Genomic DNA, 20,143 nt, shown 5'->3' with positions numbered 1-20,143 from the left:
AAAAATGGGATGATATATTATTTTGATAATTAATAAAAAAAACATACCTTTTCCATGATTCCGTTTTTTCTAAGCTTCTTTTTAAATAACTTCATTTCTCGAGTTTTTAAAATAAATCATAAATGCATCATTTATTAAAAAAATAAATTAAAACACTTAATATAACTAAATAAATTAGGATTTTTTTGGCCAAAGTAAGGTGTTTAGTATAATTAAACTAAATTACCAACTATAATTAAAATAAAGCACTTGCATTATAGTCTTAGAAGGAAAATACACACGAAAGATAAAAAAAACTTTCTTCGTATTGAAAATGATAAATCCCAGTTAGTCCATTGACTATCTCTGGAATGATCGGTCTGGTCCTACGAAAGTTTTCCACTGTCCATTAAGGTAAATCGGAAAGTACACGCAGCGGCCAACCCAAACGCCTCCCCATTTAGAGAAAAATTCTAACTTTCTCTATATTGAGGATGACTTATATTTTGCTTTCAAGGACGAATTGGTACTTAAATGATAAATTTATAATAATGAAATAAAGTTCGAATCTCACGGATGGATATCCTTAATAAATTAATTTCTCTCACTCAAAGTTATTATAATTTACTTTCCTTCCATAAAAAAAAACATCGCTGAGAATTAACTCAAGAAATACATTATCATGTTTAATTAACTCACTTTAGCTTCGTAAATATCAGATTACTTCAGACGATGCCAAAATTTGATGAATGGCACTTCGAACAAATAGGAAAAACAATCACGCAGCTTGATTCTTGAATCACAGAATGCCAGAATTAGAAGCAACTACTGTGGATGATTTCGAGCAATGCCTTCGTTTCTAATCTGTCGATCACTGCTGCTGCTGCTGCTGCAGGAATGGCGTAAAACTAAAGACGACTAATTTTGTGCTTTATCCCTTGCCGCACTCCCAATTTGCTTGCTTCCACCGCAACGGAGTACGTAGTTGTCTGCTCGCTTCTTCTTTCTTTCATATCCATGGCGTTCTTGTCTTTTGTATGGCTGGGCTCCTCGAAGCAGAAAGAGGCAAAGATAGAATGCATGGCGTTGCCGCGTTGCAAGGAACAACCACCAAGTGCATGGCCTGCGAGAAGACGGTGTCCATGGCAGACAAGCTCACCGCCGGTGACCGTGTCTACCACAAGGCCTGCTTCTGCTGCCACCACTCGTGAATGGTTCCTTCAAACCATTATCATCGATCACCCTTCCAACCAGAAAAGAATGTTAAAGAAAGCATTTTTGTTGTCTATTGAATCCTTCATTCTCGGTGATCACTGCAGATGACAGATTACTTTCAGAGTGCAAATAAAGTCTCAAGTGCTTTTGCTGGCACCAGAGAGAAGTGCGTGGGATGCAACAAGACTGTATATCCAACTGAAAGAGTAATTGTTTTCACACTTCTTGAAAGGGAATAAATCACAAGAAACTATCTATCACAGGGAAGGTGCATTTCACATTCGTTGAGAATCGACCAATTAATAACAACATCCATGAAGAACCATCTATGCTTGTCCATGGAGGTGATTCGGTGGTCTTCTTGTGTCATTGCTTGGTAGACTTTGATTGTGCAAGGAACAATCTATAAAACTGATTTGTGAACTCTGAGAAAAGGTTGAGATATATAGTTGTGAGAAATATGTTACACTTCAAATTTCCAGCAGATGGATGACCTTCCTTCATAAGGCTAGGCTGAGAATTAATTATTGGATAAAAATTTATTACTATTATATTACAATATAAATACTTCAATTTTATCAACCATACTATCATCATGATGCAACAGTTTCCATTTATAGTTATTACAATATACATTTTATTTTTTATATTAATCAATATTATATTATAATAATTATAAATTATAACAACTAATATTCAATATTTATTATCGTTATTATGAGATTATAGCGATTACAATTATGAAATCATATAGTTGTTATATTTTAATAAAAAACAAAAGAAACATATATGTTCCGGTCGGATGTCGTAAACGGTCAAATCATCGTTACAAGCTAAGTTGTCTAATGTATGTGAGATTCCGCTTTTGTTGATGAAAGAACCTGAAGGCAAAATTGATAAAAGAGGTTAGATTGACATCAGAGAGTTTCGACAGACCACTTCGACGTTCAAATTAGTATCAGTGGAAGGAAATGAAGATGAAGAAGAAAGAAGAAGATGAGTATACAAAGTTGCCGAGAGCGTTTCTCATATATACCTATTGGAGGGTTTATATACCCATATGAAAGACATCTCCATGTCGACCTGAGGGAAGTCGTCTGTCGTGCTTGAAGAGACCGATCCTGTCGATTGCTGACAAGAGGCGCAGACATGAGGCATTTGGGAAACCAAGCTGTCAATTTCGTAATTGCCTTGTGACGTGACAATCATTGATTATTCTTACATTTTGACTTCGTGCTATCCAGGGAATCATGCCTAATATTCTCGTAACCGCCCTTGACTCTTTTACAGATGCCACACCCATTGAGAACTTTTGCAGTCTCTGTATAAGGCGGAGGATGGTGGCCAAATGGACGAGAGGGCGAGTGACCGAAAGATGGAGTGCCGGGCGAGATAGAGTGAGCGAGAGTTGGAGTGGATGAGAGATCGAGAGACCGAGAGGTCAAAAGTTCAAGAAGCCGAGAGGCGAGGTGGACGAGTAGCCAAAAGGCCGAGAGATCATCGATTTTTAAAATGATAATCTATTATGTATTAATTATTAATTTTTATCTTGACACATTAATTTATCTTTTGACTATTAATACCACGTAATACTAATCAGTCACATTAACCTCTTTTAATGATTTTAATAAAAAAATGCTTTTGAAAAAGCATCGACTTGAAATATGTAACTAATTATTTCTGAAAAAAGTGGATAAAAAAGGTGCATGGTTTGGTTCCTTTTGTTTTTTTTCCCCTCTCTTTATGTTATTGCTATTATCTTGTTTGTTTGGTGGATATGTTGTTAAGAAGTAAGATTCATTTCCTTAAATGGAGTAGGCACTATCCCAAGTATAGATACATAATCATACGTCACCATTCTCGAAGGCTCTGCCTTTAAACAATAAGCCTAATAATGCTTTTCATGCCGACAGAAACTCATATTCTGACTAAAACAATTTAGTAATTTACTAATTTGATGTAATTGGTATTTTATTTTAAAAAAAAATAGATTTCTTTTAATTAATTTCAGCTGTTTTACTGCAGTGAAACATGGGAGTCCAGCATATTTTACTGCAGTGAAAGAAATCACCGGGGAGGCACAGCACAGATCTAAAGGGCGATCGCTTTGGTTGTCAATCTAATCGTCACCCACCTCGTCTCTCCCACACGCGAAGGTGCCGTGTGGGCATCCGTGGAGCCCTGGGAAGGCGTTCTTTCTGTTGCAATTGATTAGAAGAGGTAAGAGAAATTTGGGGAGATATAGGTTGCTGCGAGGCGGGCGTTTGTATGATCATGCCGGACGCTTCGAGATCAGCAGTCATGCTCAGGATCTTCTCAGGTAGCTATTTCCTATTTCCTTTCCTTAATTTGGGGCAATCTATTTCCATGACCTTCGTCGTCTTTACCGCTTTAGATCTGCTTGTTTTGTTGCGAGGAGGGAGTACGTATTTCTGAAATTTCTGTTTGAAGGAAGACTGATGGCCCTTTAATAGATTAGCCGTCTTTGTTTTTTGGCAGAAAAAAATGAAAGTTTGTTGTGCTTTGTTAGGATTGGTTAAAGATGAGGCAAACTGATTAGAGTAAATGGTTTTAGTGAGCAAGTAATTTGTTCCCCCTGATTGAATTTGATTTTGTATGAAACTACACCTTATAGAACATTGAGACATGGTCTTTCATGGAAGGAGTAAAGCATGTTTGTGCTTTTAAGATTATGAAATAGCATATTTGCCATTGCAAAAATCTAATAGTGCATATCTATTCTTCTTAAATAAACCTCTCACAAATACCTTTAGTTTAAACTAAACTCGTGTTTTTTTTTCATTCCCTCTTCTTTCTACTTTTATCTCCTTGTAATCATCCATCTTCATATTCAAAAGCCATTCTGAATTATTTAATAAATAAACTTCAAAAGATTAATAAAATATATTGATAAGTGATTAAATTGAAAGACACTGCATATAATATATAAAGTTAGTGCACAATATTGTTGATTACAATCATAAGTTACTATTTTAATTGAGATAAACCTACTTATGCAATATACACAAGATTTTAAGTTTTAGAATGATATATTCATAAATTAGATTTTGAAGTGTCAAATATGCAAAAATTTTGACCTTAGCAACTTTCATGATCAATTGATCATATGAAGTTTATAATCTGCAGCAATTATAGCAATAATTAGCCCAGCTGTTCTATTCTCTGCAAGTTTAATATTATAGAGTGCTTTTATGACTAATGTTGTCACCACAACTATTGTCATACAATAAACTATAGTCTGATTCTTTGAAATGTCAATTGCCGTGATGAAAGGTCATTAAGTTGTCAACTAAATGTCAGAAATCTTGATGGCTATATTGATTTAGTCTAAATCAAAATAATGGAAAACTTAACAACGGACTGACTTATGGCTATGATTTGTTACAAATTGGAATTCATGTGTGCAACTGTGAAAATCATTAGTCCATCTTATACTTACCAATTTACACTTCTTTAGCTTTTTATCAATGACTTGGTTCTTTATGTACACATAGCTTCAGTGTTTATTTACTGGACTGTGATATTAGGTTTGTCTCTTATTTTAGATCCTGAGACTTTGTTTTGATTAAATCTTTAGGAAGTGTCAGGGCTACTTTGATATAAATTTGATTGGTTGTCCTCTGGATCTGTATAGGTTTAATATCTAATACTGCAGCATTGTGTTGGAGGTAGAAAAAAGAAGAATGAGGATCAGAAACAAACACCGGAAATCATCTGCTTTCCATTGCAATGCAGGAATCAAATGTTTGCATTTAGCTATTTGGAGCTTGACAGGATTCATTCTTATTTTATATTTCTATTCATATATACAACAAAATGACAAGCAGTACCTTGTGCATTCAAATCATCTTGTTGACACTAGAAAATTGGAAAAAGTGGAAGAAGAGGAATATCATTTTACGCCTGCAAAAGACCGGCGATCTCCTCGTGCTATAAAGAGAAAAGGACCAAGAAAACCAACTTCAATAATTCAGGAATTCCTTGATGATTCTTCTCAAGTGCATGCCTTTTTCTTCCCTAACAAAAAAACTGCAATAAGTCCAATTAAGGAAGGGAATGATAGCATGCATTTCTATCCGGGACAACTGTGGCTTGATACAGATGGCAACCCAATTCAAGCCCATGGTGGAGGAATTCTATATGATCATAATACAGAGACATACTACTGGTACGGAGAGAACAAAGATGGCCCAACTTATCATGCTCATGAGAGCTCAGCTGCACGGGTCAGTCTAATTATTTTGCTTATACTTTTTATATTGTAATTTGAATTGAAATTATCCTCTTTGCCTGCTTTGAAAGTTGCATTTACCTTTTGATTGCATCCTAATATCTTCAGCAAATTCTAAATTCACCTTGTTAATCTTTTCTAATTGTTTGTTTAACATTTGGTGATCGTTCGGCCTTTCTTTGATATATGTTGCTTGAAGTCCTCAATAGTCATATACATGTCAGTATTTATCGCAATGTTTTTCAAGAGTCCAAATATTATTACCATATCCCTCTAACACTCGGGAGAGTTGATGAATTGCATATCATCTTGATCACACACTCTTTTGCTCTTTATTTACTTGGGCTACAAACATACTCAGCAGTGATAAATTAATATTGAAATTCCATATTCTTGTGTCGCATATTTTTCTTTGTTCTATGGAACTCAAATAGAATTTTATAGTTCTTAAGTAGTCTTCCAATTGTATAGTGTGTTTTTTTTCCTCTAAATTCTAAAATTTCCTTCTGTTAGCTCTTTAGAAAGATGGACTTATCACCTATATGTTTTTCTTCAGGTAGATATTATTGGGGTTAACTGCTATTCCTCTAAAGACTTGTGGACATGGACCAACGAGGGGATTGTTCTACCAGGAGAGGAAACTAATGTGTCCCATGATCTCCACAAGTCCAATGTCCTTGAGCGCCCTAAAGTGATCTACAATGATAAAACCGATAAGTACGTCATGTGGATGCATATCGACGATGGCAATTACACTAAAGCCTCGGTTGGGGTGGCTGTCAGTGACTCTGCTACTGGACCATTTACATTTCTGTATAGCATGCGTCCGCAAGGCTGTGAAAGTAGGGATATGACCATCTTCAAGGATGACAATGGAGAGGCTTACATCATCTATTCTTCCAACGACAACAGTGAGCTCCATGTTAGTCCATTAACAGATGATTACCTGAACGTGTCTGGATTCATGAAGCGAATTCTGGTCGCACGGCATCGAGAGGCTCCTGCATTGTTCAAGCACCAAGGGATCTACTATATGATCACTTCGGGTTGTACAGGTTGGGCTCCCAATGAGGCACTCGCACACGCAGCTGAGTCAATCATGGGTCCCTGGGAGACCATGGGAAATCCTTGCATCGGAGGGAACAGAATCCTAAGGTCGACGACATTCTTTGCGCAAAGCACCTTTGTTGTACCATTGCAAGGTTTGTCTGGTATATTCATTTTTATGGCAGATCGATGGAACCCTTCTGAGCTAAGGGATTCAAGGTATGTATGGCTGCCTTTAACTATTGGAGGATTGCCGGATGAACCACTAGATTACAGTTTTGGATTTCCCCATTGGCCAAGGGTGTCAATATATTGGCACCAAAGATGGCGATTGCCCGAAGGTTGGAGAGTTGATGATGTTTAAGAACAAATAGAATACTTCTTTCATTGCTAGTGTGTACAGAAGTGTATCTTAACTATAGTACATTTTTTTTTACATTTATTTTGATCAAGGAGAGTGTACTCTACTTTTCTCAAGTGCTGCGAGTTATTGACATCTTCAAAAACTTTTGTAGCTCGATCAAAGATTGAAGAAAGCCCATCATACTGCTGCTGAAACATTGTTACACATTGCTATATGTTCATCTCTTTGAGTTTTTAGATTTCGTATGTGCATTGTAATAATACGGACGATGTCGGTCTCAATGCAAAGTTATGCCAACAAGCTCAAATAAGGTTTGTAGAATTTATTAACTTCAATAAAAGATAGAATCCGTCGTATTCCAACGGTCTTATACGGTTCATGATCATCTAAAGTAAATTTAAAAGTTGCAGTTGATCACAACAGAGGAGGACATTGTTTTGATTTCATCGAGATTCGATCCTTGTCCACTTCAGTAAATCTGTCCCGTCGTAATCAACTCAACTATGCCCCCGGACATTGTAGAATTTGTTAACCCTTGAATTCAGAACAACGTCATTCATTTTTTTTGAGAAAAATAATATATTACATGAAAACACAATATAAAATGTAACATGACACACTACACTTCATGTTTGAGAAAAATGATATAAAACATAACATAAAAACACAACATGACACACTACACTGCATGGATGTGTGATCCACTGCATAAATGTGTGACTCATGTCTATAGTGTATCATGTTACATTTTCATATTGTGTTTTTATATAGTGTATCATTGCTCTATTTTTTAGGGGTGTTTAGTGAATCGCGTAAATTTTAGGAGTAAAGTAAAAAAATAGAAAAATAAAAAATAAATCTAGTATTTGAGGATTAGAGTGCGATTAGTAGTATTAGAGTCCATTTCCGGCCCAATAATAGGCCCACCTACCAATCTTCCTTGTCCCTTGCTATTAACCTACCGGAGTTCGAGATGCTCCGCCACCGCCGCTCTCGCCTCCGCCTCCGCCTCCGCAGCGTCTCCCTCTTGGACGCCGCACTGCTCATTCTAATCCTCCTACGATGCCCCCCTCGCCGGAGGGTCCCGCCGCAGCAGACCTAGTCGAGAGTGTCGCCTCCGTCCTCCTCGCCTCCCAGTCACCCTCCGCTCCTCCCATCGAGGAGTCTCTAGCCCCTTTCCTGCCTCGCCTCTCTCCGCCGATCGCCGCCTCTATTCTTTCAACCGTGGCCTCCTCCCCCTCCTCCTCCCCCGCTCCCCTCCTCTCCTTCTATCAACTCATCCATGGCCGCTTTTCCTTTCCCTCCGGCAATCCCAACGCCGCCAAGAAGCTTCTTCCTTCGCTTATTGCCCTCCTTCCTTTCCTCGTACGGTTTAACAGGTTCAGCGATGTCAAGTCGCTCCTTTTATCCTTCATCCGCCTTGACCGCCGCCGTCTCCTCCACCTTCAACTCCTCCGTGGTTGCCCGAAGATGCCAAAATCCGTACTTGACACCGCCGTGGCCTCCTATGCTCAACTCCGCCAGCCTCACCTCGCCATTCAGCTTTTCCAGGTCATGCGCCGTCATCGCCTCCGTCCCTCCCTATTCACCTCCAATACCCTTCTCTCCGCCCTCGTACATTCCCCCAACACCTCACCGTCCGTCCCATTTTCTCTCTTCCATGAGATGGTTTCTCTTGGCGTCTCCCCCAGCACCAACACCTTCAACATCCTCATTCACGGCTTCTGCTCCCGTGCCCAATTTAGTGACGCAGTCGCCCTCCTGTCCAGAATGGTCGGGTTTGGCGTGGACCCAGACACCATCACCTACAACACCATCCTCGACGGCTATTGCAAGAGGGGCATGTTGAAGGAAGCACGAGATCTGCTAACTGAAATGAAAACGAAGGAAGTCCCCCATAATCGGTCGACCTACAACACCATAATTGCTGCCTACTGTCGCCTGGGGTGGCTGAAGGAGGCTACCAAGGTCATCGAAACAATGACGGAGTCAAATTTCCCCCCGGACATTTGGACCTATAACATGCTTGTTGCCGGACTGTGCTGTGACTCCCGCCTTGACGAAGCCTTCCGTTTGAAGGGTGAGATGGAGAGACTTCACACACCCCCTGACGTGGTCACCTATAATACACTTATCAATGGATGCTTCCAATGTAGCAGGAGCTCCGATGCATTCCATGTTTTTGAAGAGATGAGGCAAAAAGGTGTGAAACCAAGTTTGGTCACACACAACATTATTGTCAAAGGATTGTGCAGGGAGGGGAAGATGGGAGAAGCTGTTGAATCACTGAGAAAGATGGAGGATGAGGGAGTGTTACCAGATCCCATCACCTATAATACTTTGATTAGTTGTTACTGCAAAGCGGGAGAAGTGGGGAAAGCTTTTGAGCTGATGAACGAAATGGTTGAAAGAGGTCTGAAGATGGACACCTTCACACTAAATACTGTCCTTCACAATCTCTGTAAAATGAAGAGGTTTGATGAAGCATGCAAAGTGCTTCGTAGCCCACCAAAGCGGGGTTTTGTGCCTGATGAAGTTAGCTATGGTACTGTTATCAATGCCTATTTTAAGGATGAGAATCCTGATGAAGCAATGAAATTATGGGATGAGATGAATGAGAAAAAGATTTTGCCGCAAGTGGCAACATATAATTCTGTTATCAGTGGATTGTGCAGGTCAGGCAGGACAGCGGAGGCAATTAAGAAGTTGAATGAGCTTATGGAGAGGGGGTTAGTGCCAGATGAGACTACATACAATACTATAATTCATGGATTCTGTAGAGAGGGTGATTTGGAGCAAGCCTTCCAGTTTCATAATAAGATGGTGGAGAAATCATTCAAACCAAATGTAATTACATGTAACATACTTATGAATGGTTTGTGTAACGATGCTAAGGTTGATAAGGCTCTTAAGTTGTTCAAGTCGTGGATTTCAAAAGGGAAGGAGGTGGATGTAATTGCATATAATACTCTAATAAAAGGACTTTGCAAGGATGGTAAAGTTGATGATGCAATGGAACTTCTTGGAGACATGGAGTATAAGGGTCTTAAGCCTGATGCCTACTCTTATAATGTAGTTCTATGTGCACTATCTGAGGCAGGAAGATCAGAAGAAGCACAGAGCTTGCTGTCAAAAGTGGTTGAAATGGGAAAATTGCCTGAGCAGTGGACTTTCCCATCGTTATCAGAAGCCCAAACTTTATCAGGGACAGACAAGGAACAAGGGGGGTTGTCTGATGCTTCAAAGGTGGAAACAGAAGATATTAGCTCTTCTGCCTACTCAGAACGCATTAATGAGCTATGCAACAGTAGGCAGCTCAAAGAAGCTAAGCTTGTGCTAGAAGAAATGGTGAAGAAAGGCGTACCTGTTAATAATTCAATTTATATTACTTTGATGGATGGATTTATTAAGCGTCAGAAGAGAGTAACCAAAGGTCCTGGATAAAACTTATTCGGCTATATGCTTCTCCCTAGTGTTTGCTGCTTTAGAAAGGTGACAGCAGAAATCTCATGTATTGTATCAACTTCAATTGGCTTATAACTTGATTGAACACTTCATTAAGTATGAGAAGACACCATCTGGTTCAACAGGTTGAGGTACGTGAAACCACATTTGCACAAAAATTTTAATGGAGAGCTGTCCATCTTCAAAATAAGTTGCTATTTCAATAGTTCTCTTGTTTTAACTTCACAAATTGCATTTCTTTCAAAGATAATGTTTGTTTATCTGATTGTTCCATGTCATAATTATTCTGTTTGTTGTTCCACTATTGTCCTTGCTTATCATGGATCTTCAAATTCAATTTCAATTACGTGTAAAATGATTTTATGTAATTTGTATCCTCATGTTTCTCAATAATTGTAACTAAAATTGATCCAGACAAAATTTCATTAAGTAGAAGTTAGACGCTCCAGCAATTGTAACTCTATATTTCTGACAACTAAGTGAAGATATATGGTTGTGGAGAAATAAGATTTTTGTGTAATAGTTTTAGTGCCTCACTTATTTTTATTAGGGTCAAGTTTGAGTCTACCATGGTACTTCTAATTTGATGATGTGTAATACAGTAATCTAGTTTTATGACACTTTATTGAATGCTGATTTCTTCCTTGAAAAAGGCAATAAATATGACACTTGATCTGATTTCGTTAAAAAAAAATGCCTTTAATGCAACTTTAATATCCCTTTATTTCTTCCTTTATTGTGTCATAGGCATACACTTTTGGTTGAGTGTCATTCCGATTCACTCATTTTAAATCTATTTTATGTGAATGACATGCATTTTTCAAACTACATGATTCCTTGTAAATCAAACAGCCTCTCATAGTTTCATCATGCATGAGAGGGTGACAAAATCATGTTTATGATGAAACAGGAAATGTTTCATGAAAATTATCCAAATTGAAACATTTCGCTATGCGACGATTACCAAATGACTTGAATGATACTGCCAAATGCTAGGCATTTCTTGAGCACTCTATCCAAGCATTGAGTCAACTGCCTCTCATAGTTTCATCATGCATGAGAGGGTGACAAAATCATGCTTATGTTGAAACAGAAAATGTTTACTTGGATCATTATTGACTTGGCAAGCTCACAGCTTAAAACGTTGTAATCCTCTTAAACATTTTGGCATAAGGATTTCAAGGTTTGAAGTACATGTCTACCTGTGGGCTTAAATGTTTGCTAATGACGGTTAAGAGAAATGCACAGGCTAGATAGAAATATTGCAAGAAAGATATTCTTGTTTGACAAAATGGAGAAGTCACTCGTCTTTTCTTCCAACCTGGTTCTGGTGTACACGAGATTTATAAAAAAATTTGCTAGAATTCTTCAAGAAAGAAGCTGCAAATTCAGTTATGTATTAAGTGACAAACTTAGGCCAATTATCTCTAAGCTTTATCTCTAAGTATCTTATATCTTACCTTTTATTGTCACATCTTTAAAGTAACTGAGAACTTAGAACTCCACCTACACATTGTCTATTAGATAGTGAATTGAATAATCTGTTGCCAGAACAATTTCATTTTATCAAGTTACTTTTGATTTATAATATGCATCAATCTTTAGCTATTATATTTTGTGGTGCCATTTTTCAGTTTGAAGTGATTTGCTATTTGCCAGTTATGCATCTAATAGGTTAATAGTTTAAAAAAACTATTGAAGAATAGTAGGCTGGTGCTTCTATTTACAAATCCTTGGAAAATATTTACCAGTCCTTGATGAATACTTATCCATTTTCAAATAATATGCAATACTTGATGAGAGTGTAGCTCTTAGTTCTTTCAGCATCCTTTGAAGGATTTAGCTCAGTAATATATCTTGAAGATGCTAACTAGTTTCTACTATGTTTCTAACAGTCCTTTGATCCTCATCAACGACAGACAATGAAGAAGGTATGTTTCTAGTTGGTACCCCCTGGACCTCAACACTAAGTGAATTGGCACGAATGAATGCTGATTCGCCATGGAAGAAACTCATTGCTTGCTCTTATCTACTGCCCATGCCTATGGAACGGATTTGTTCTCGTCTATCATGGTCGCTGGTGAACTCAATCGTAACCTGGTTTCACTCCATTGTTTCCTATTCTCTGTGCAAACTGATTCATCCTTAAGAATGGTTCTTGCAGAATTTCATCAAAACTCTTCTCAGAATGAATCTCAATTGTCCCCAAGGATACAACAATAATAGGATTAAGCTCCAATTACCCTATTGCAGTCGAGTCATCGGCCTTCTTGAGATAATGGTATCGGCGACCTTTTTTCGTCCCGGTACCTCTTGGACTGAAACAACACAATGAAACATAGTTGGTAAGAGAACTAGCTTATGTGATGCTGCATCAATGTCTTCTAAAGCTTGTAACAGTTTGTTCTGAGATATGGGATATTTAATTGTCTTCCCTGTCATTACATTCAATTCGAACTTGCAAATGAGTCTTGCTAAGCAATTTGCAGAAAAATAATTTGAGACGAGTCAAGAATGTCCAAACTTTTGTCATTGATGCTTTAACTATTAAATGTCATGATAGGAAGGGCTTAAACTTTATTAAATTTGCAAATAATAGTTATGATAAGTTCTTCATTTTCTCTTCCATGTCCTTGGGACAATGATGTCATGGTAGGATATTCGGATTGTCATCCAGACATCTACGGTTCGATCTCTAGTTATGACGTATTTATAGAAATTTTTTTTTAAATGGGGAGCGCAATCAAAGGATACTGGGCGTCTGGGTTGACCGCTGCGTATATTTCCTGATTTATCTTGGTGGCCGGTGGAAAATTTTTATAGGGCTGGACTGGTCACCTCAGAGATAATCAATGGGACTAATTGAGATTTATTTATTTTTCATTTTCTCTTCCACTGTCAACGATTGCCACGAAACAAGTTAATAAAATGGCCTGCGCAAAATTACAATAAAAATTAAGTGCACACACATTATTTCCTCCTCCATAGTCAAAGTGAATGGAATACCTTGATAAAAGAGAACGTGATGGTTGTAATACAAAATAAGAGCAAGGCATCACCTTAATGGATAATAACTTTGCCATTCTTTTTAGGGCAAACATTAAAAAAAGAACGTTTTTTTTATTAGAATAGTGAAAGAGATATTTTTTAAAAAAATTTTATTTATCAAAAAGATGTTTCATCTCACTCTCATTCAACTTTATATATATTTCTTTTCAAATTATTTTTTTATTACTAATTATAGTAGTTATAATTCTATAATTATTACATAACTATAACAATTATTATTCCATAATTATTATAATAATATAATTATGATTATATTGCAACATAATATTGATTATATTGCAACATAATACTGATTAGTGATCATAAATAAACTATCTATGCTATAGTACTTATGGTTCATAATTATTATAATATGATATTGCATGTATTAATTGATCAGAGATGAAATATACATATTATAAAAGTTATAAAATATAATTATTATAATACAATATTATTAATATTGATTAGAGGTCAAATTGTTACTATAATACAATGTTGACAGAGATGAATTGTTCATGTTATGTTATAAATTATAACTATTACAACATAAATTATTAATGTTGATCAAATTTAACGTATTTATGGTAGAGTAGTTATGGAGTTTTAGTTGTTAATTATAATAATATTAAAAATAAAGATAATTTTGAAAAGTAAAATATATAGAGGTGGGATGAGATGCCCCTTCTACAATTTAATAAAAATATATCATTTTAATTTTTAAATATGTAATGATTGTGTTAATTAAGTTGACAAAGAATAAAATATAATTAATTGTATGATTTTTATAAGCTTACAGAATTAAATGTATTTTAACATTTCTATACGTTTATAAGCTTCAACAATTAAATTTTCACAAGTGGCATTTCTAATGTCCTGTTTAAATTATTAATTAGTATAATAATAAGGGTTATAATAAATTGTCTTCTTTAAATTCCATTTACTTGGTGTTAATACTATAACAACCGACACGTGTAAAATTTACCCACGAATGGGACTTGATCAGAAACGCGAGCGTTCGAGCCGCCGCAATACTGCGCTCGGTCGTGCGCCGCAATGCCGTCGTCTCCTCTTCCTACTCTGCAAAAAGCAGCTCCAGCAACCATTTCCATGGCGGAACATCTCGTCAACTTCTGGGGTTTATCGGAAGCCGTGGCGTCCAGGGCCTCCAAATCCCTTGCCCACCTCAAATCACCGAAAAACCCGACGCCGTTCTTAAAAAGCTGCTTCGCATATGCCCGCACAGCAGTAAGCTTGAGTCCAATGTTACGACCAAATTTCTTTAGAACCTCACGAAGGTTCATATGAAGAGATTCAAAAACTAAGCAAAGATGATTCCGATACTTGAAAGATGAGATAAACCTAACACAACGCCGCTTGTCCTCAGGATCAGCTCCTGCCAATTTCTTCAAAATGACAAGTTCATCTTGACCAGCCTTATACCTAGAGAAAATTTTAAATCATAGATTAACACAACTTGAAAAACAAATTCTCCAAGTAAATATAAAAGTTATATTATTTACATTGTTTCATTATTGCGTATTATTTTAATAGCTACTTCTTAAGGATCACTCTTCCTGGCCTTGAGATCCTTTGCACGAACAACAGTCGAAAAAACACCCTTTCCATGTGATGCAATAACCTCATAACGACCATCAAGCACTTCCCCAAACCTGTAACCTGAAGAAGGAAGCTAGATCATGAAAAGGCAAATTCTGAAGTCTCAACACAACATGTGAGAGGGGAAAAAATGCAAGATCAAACTATGGACAAACTTACTATAATAACCCTCTGCATCATCCCAATTATCATTAAGACAACTTCGATCTATTTGTGGTCCTTCATCCTTGACCTACAGCACATAAGAAGCATATACTGGCTTAAGAAAGATAATTTTAATTAGCATTAGGTATCAACTCTACCAATCAATGTTGATTGCCCAGGAAACCTACTCCAAGTGCAATGTATCAACAAATAGAAGTGTTAAGCATTGGAAATAAGGTGAATTTAAAACCCACAACATTTACAGATAATACAGCAGATCAAGAATGAAAAAAACTCAACAGCAGACAACTTAGCATAACTATTTACTTACTATACATGCATTAAGCAATGCAAATCTCTCTCAGACATCTATAGATAGGCAATTGAAGTCAACATAATCAAATAATAGCTCAAGGAATAAAGTTTAAGAAAAACAAAATAAGACATAATATGGCCTTCTAGTTAGATAACCTTATCTAGCTATTAGAGTGGTGAGAAATTGGCCAATGAGATCACCTTCAGAAAGAGGAGACCTTTACTAGCATCAACAAGAGATAACAAAAAAAAAACATAATATTTAAAAATTATATTCCAATGCCAAATTGACAGCTCAAAAGCTGAACTATTGATACCTTGATGACGTCACATGTGAGTTGCCAACCTTTGCTGTCAATTCCAATTTTCCAATCAATGATTCCTACTCTTCCATTTTTGGAATCACTTGGTCCTCCTTTCATGCTTAAATTATTTCATGTATTATTCTCCCTCTCCCATACACAAAAGTTAAGGGGAGTACCAGCTAATTATTACCTCCCAATGGCAATAGAAAAAAGACTTAGAAACCTTCTTGTATAATGCTTAAAAACATGTTATGAAATTGTCCAAAGGTTTACTTTTAACCATGTTGGCTTCCTTGAATATCAGATTATGAGTAAAAGAAATTCATTTCATTCATAATAGCATGTTTAATTCCTTAAAACCTTCCTAAAGATACTGTTACTACTAATCCAGCACATGTTGCAAGAAACCATAGGCTTTCGGGTTCAAGGAGAAGAATATAAAAGAAAAGTAGAGGTTCAAAATCTTCTAATTGAGAGAAATATTTCAGTGTGGCAGACATGAAAAGATGTTATGCTCCTCCACTTCATTATACATAAGTTACAAAGCCTCAAAATTGATAAAATTATAGAGAGAATTAATAGTTTTGCTCTCCTTTATGTGCATCAGATTTGAAGAACTTTTGGAGAACAAATTAGTTAACTTTTGATTCCCTTCATTTCTTCTTCTAACTAGTATTCAAACTATGATGTTTCTCTTTGTTTCACTTGCTATATCCTTACCCTCCCCTCCCCTTTTGTTAACTTCCCTTTGCTTACTAGTCTCCTACCAACCAAACATGAAACATCAGTGCCAAATCAATAATATAAAAATGCAAGGAAGCAAAACTAGATAACAGTCAATGCCAATATAATATATTTTATCTAGAATATAAAAACTATCATAATTCTTTCTTGTAAACCAGTACACATGTTTCATTTTCTAAGAGTTAATCAATTAATCTAATGTGAACACAAATATATCCTTGTGTGTATTTTATACTGTAACATAACTTTGCTTGGGGAGTGGAAGATTTCCATCACAAGATAACTAATCACCATACCAGTTGATTTCTTCCATTGCTAAAATCTTCCACAAGGCTTATTATCACCATGCATTAAACATTGAAGCCATGCTAGAACCTCAAGAGCCTTGACCTGCATGAACTGGAAGAGTCATCTCTAAAAAAAATTATAAGCACCTATATTCTCCATTCCCTCTGAATTAATCCATTTTTTACTACTTTGCCAAATGCTGCATCCTCTGAATTAGTTCATGTTTACTACTTTTTAAACGCAGTAATCATATAATGGCTAGCTAGAAACCAACTAATGCAGCCAAACCAACAATCCAAAAATAGTGACCAAGTAAAAAATGCTGTCCCATCAAAATCTGAATCTGTAGGGGAAAACCGCACGGCAGATAGGAAAAAATTAATATGCAAGGTCAAAGAGTTTACCATTTTGCTAACCCCAGAAGGTGATTCTCCAAATATGTCATCACTAAACATGTCGGCAGATCTCTCACTCTAAATCAAATAAACAGATAAGTAACTAACTTTAATAATGAATTCATAAGGTAAATAACTATGATGAAACTAACTTTTGGTGTACCCTCCCCAAGTCCTCCAGCAGTGTTCAATGCTTTATCAGCTGAATTTACAATTTGCAATAATGACTTTTTTACGGTAAATGATGTATCAACATCAGATGTATCTCCAAAATCATTTGCATTTTCAAGCTCATGATCATTAGGTTTGTCCACTGGTACTGTAGCTTGCAAGCTTTGTTGCTTCTTGTCCAAAATAGCTTTATCAATTGCTTCAAGTTAAAAGACAAGGACTTATCATTCAAAGTAAATTACAGGGAGGAAAAATTGATACATGAAAGTAAAGGCATAAAGACTAGCCATTTTCAGATACCTAGTAATATGGAAGTTCAGAAAAAAGTGTATTACCATTCACATTGCCATCACATGAAGATTCAACTTGTTGTAACTGACGCTGTCTGTATTTTTCCAATATAGCTTGCCTCCTCTTTCTGCTTTCTTCTTTGATCTTATCAACATCTTCTTCATCTTGCTTGGCAAGTTGTTGTTCAATCCTTTCTTGGTAGTCTTCTTCTTCCTCCCTGACAAATATATACAATATGAGACATTATTGGCAACAAGATTAAGTTAAAATGTTGCAGTCTAACATATTGCCCCATATGTCTCATACCTAGTAAACTTTTGTTTGTCTTCGTTGGGTTGGTCAATATGAAAATCAGCCTCCTTAGACCGTGATTTGTCCTTGTGATGCTGCACTTCATCACGCCTTGTGTGTCTGGATTCCATATGTTTATCCCAGTTAGTGCCCCTATCTTTTTCTATCTGTTCATGATTTCTATCTTTATGCACATTAACTTCCTTGTCCAGAGATGGATTCTTATGTCTATGATCGTTAACTATGTCTCTTTCATATCTACTATCCTGGTTCCTCTCCCTCTTAAGATCACTATGGGAATCTCTTGCTCTTTCAATTCTACTACTGCTGTATCTTTCTCTATTTCTATCCTTGTCTCGGGCATCATGATTTTTCTCATTTCTACTATATCTACTGCTTTCTCTTTCTGGACGAACTTCTTTTTGTAACTCATTGTTGTCTTTGTTTTTTATGCTGCCTCTAATTCTTTCCCTTTCTTTATCTATTCCATGATTTCCATGCCGGTACTCTCTAGCATCATGTCTGTTATGACTACCAATCTGCTCTCTTTCCCTACAAGTCCTTTTATCCAAGTCCCCATTACCCCTGTCTCTGGAGCCTCTACTGTTTCTTTCCCTCTCCCTATCTTTGTCCCGATTTCCATGCCTGTCATCTTGTATCCTGGTGATGCTACTCTCTCTTTCATTCTGTAGTTCTCTAATGCTTGCTCGATTAATAGCAACATCATTATTGAACATATTATATCTTTCAGAATCATCCCTTGAACCTCTTTCTGAATCAACCAGATCATCATCATTGGCTAGGGGTTGTAAAACCTTCTCATAAGAGGGCCTCTCTGTGTGATCACAGGACCTGGACCTATCTCGATGCCATGCTTTATCATGGAATCCTTTGGAAGATGGAGATCTTCCAATTTCATGGTACTTGTTGGACAATCTTTCAGAAGGAATGCATTTGTTACTATCAGAATGTCTTCCGCAAGTATCCCTTGAATCCATATGATCCCTTGAGTCAAGCATCTCTGAGTCATTGTCAGAATACCTTTTTCCAAAGTCATCCTCTTTCCCAGGATTTATTGAATGAGAATGTTCTCTAGAAACAGGAGATTTTGATGTTACACAAACTTTAGCGTCATTTACATCATTCTCTGATGATTTTAGTTGTCTTTGTTTAGCTTCTTCTTTAAATGTAATATCTTTCTCCATGATAATCAAAGGCACATTCTCAATTTTCAGGGCTAAAGTATCTTCATCGTATATAGCTCTCCCACTCCGTATAGAAATATCAGTTTTAGGAACACCCTGATTGTGAGCAAACACCTTCATACTTTGTGTGCATGTAGTATCACTTGACGCATGCAAGATCTGCAATCATGGGTAAGTAAATTCCCATAGTACAACTCAAAAATCGTAAGAGATGAAATAAATCAATAAAGGCAATAGTCAATAGGAGTGGGTGGTTTTTTCACTTCTAATGGGAAAAGGCTTTTCTTCTTCGACAATTGTTTCCTTACTGTACATACATCAATTCAGATGAAAGGCAATTAAGAAACATTAGAGACAGCAGATAAAAATGGCATATGCATGTACATATCACGAAAGTGTAAAAGTAGGTTCGTTTTCCACAGCACTTCACTGGACTAACAGCATCCATATCGCAAACTAAGATACTAGCTAATGCACTAAATTACTGGGAGAAAAAGCGTGAGATTCTGACTCCAAAATTAAACCCTTCAAAAAGTATGAGAGAGGCGAAATTCAACAAAACCGACCTGATTAGTGTCACCATCAACACCAGAGGAGTTGATATCGGCTGCTTCAACGTCAGAGCCTCCACCAAGCTTGAATCCTTCAACACTCTCTCCATTAATCTCGGGTCGATGCTCGTCCTCCTCGAGAATCTCTCCCTCCTCTAGCTCGTCGTCAACAGGCATAGGCGCAACGGAGGAACACGCCACCGCCTGGTCCGCGGGAGAGGTAGCCCGAGCATCTTCACCGATCTCGCGTCCCTGCTTGCTTCGATGACGGTGGCGGCGGCGGTGATGGTGCTTCCGCCGCTTCGACGAGGCCTCGGCGCCATGATCGTCCGAAGACCTCTGGTGCTTGCCGCCGCTCGAGGAGAGGGAAAGCTGCTCCCCGCTGGCCATGGCGAGGATCTTGATTTCGGGACGGTAAACTAAGAGATAGGGTAATACTTGCCATGTAATATA

At 37.1% G+C, this 20,143-nt stretch overlaps 3 protein-coding genes across 5 annotated transcripts; 2 read left to right on the top strand and 1 right to left on the bottom strand.

Annotated features, from left to right (window-relative positions):
* Nucleotides 1-3,334: 3,334 nt before the first annotated feature.
* Nucleotides 3,335-7,061, top strand: LOC141827642 (uncharacterized). The gene is made up of 3 exons (XM_074714932.1): nucleotides 3,335-3,514; nucleotides 4,850-5,441; nucleotides 6,003-7,061. Exons 2-3 carry the CDS (start codon nucleotides 4,899-4,901, stop codon nucleotides 6,855-6,857), a joined length of 1,398 nt encoding a protein of 465 aa, XP_074571033.1. The 5' UTR covers nucleotides 3,335-3,514; nucleotides 4,850-4,898; the 3' UTR covers nucleotides 6,858-7,061.
* An 858-nt stretch (nucleotides 7,062-7,919) lies between these two features.
* Nucleotides 7,920-12,785, top strand: LOC141827832 (uncharacterized). Its single transcript, XM_074715161.1, has 3 exons — nucleotides 7,920-10,453; nucleotides 12,218-12,402; nucleotides 12,487-12,785. Exon 1 carries the CDS (start codon nucleotides 7,920-7,922, stop codon nucleotides 10,299-10,301), a length of 2,382 nt encoding a protein of 793 aa, XP_074571262.1. The 3' UTR covers nucleotides 10,302-10,453; nucleotides 12,218-12,402; nucleotides 12,487-12,785.
* Nucleotides 12,786-14,607: 1,822 nt separating this feature from the next.
* On the bottom strand, nucleotides 14,608-20,080 carry LOC141826197 (uncharacterized). 3 transcript variants are annotated; one of them, XM_074713441.1, is made up of 8 exons: nucleotides 19,706-20,080; nucleotides 17,950-19,298; nucleotides 17,688-17,860; nucleotides 17,334-17,551; nucleotides 17,191-17,259; nucleotides 15,150-15,222; nucleotides 14,894-15,050; nucleotides 14,608-14,813 (listed from the first exon to the last, which is right to left on the bottom strand). In XM_074713441.1, the coding sequence occupies exons 1-7, from the start codon at nucleotides 20,078-20,080 to the stop codon at nucleotides 14,932-14,934; spliced, it is 2,376 nt and encodes a 791-aa protein (XP_074569542.1). In that variant the 3' UTR covers nucleotides 14,608-14,813; nucleotides 14,894-14,931. The 3 variants fall into 3 exon arrangements, 2 of the variants coding, with proteins under 2 accessions (XP_074569542.1, XP_074569543.1); XR_012601624.1 differs by lacking the exon at nucleotides 14,608-14,813 and adding an exon at nucleotides 16,795-16,888 and having other exon boundaries at nucleotides 15,023-15,050; XM_074713442.1 differs by lacking the exon at nucleotides 14,608-14,813 and having other exon boundaries at nucleotides 14,937-15,063.
* Between the last annotated feature and the right edge of the window lie 63 nt (nucleotides 20,081-20,143).

Source organism: Curcuma longa, chromosome 4 (genome assembly GCF_044706935.1).
Source record: "Curcuma longa cultivar G26 ecotype Majalengka, Jawa Barat chromosome 4, ITB_CL_G26_1.1, whole genome shotgun sequence".
Lineage (NCBI taxonomy): Eukaryota > Viridiplantae > Streptophyta > Magnoliopsida > Zingiberales > Zingiberaceae > Curcuma > Curcuma longa.
This window is presented reverse-complemented; position numbering and strand designations above follow the sequence as displayed.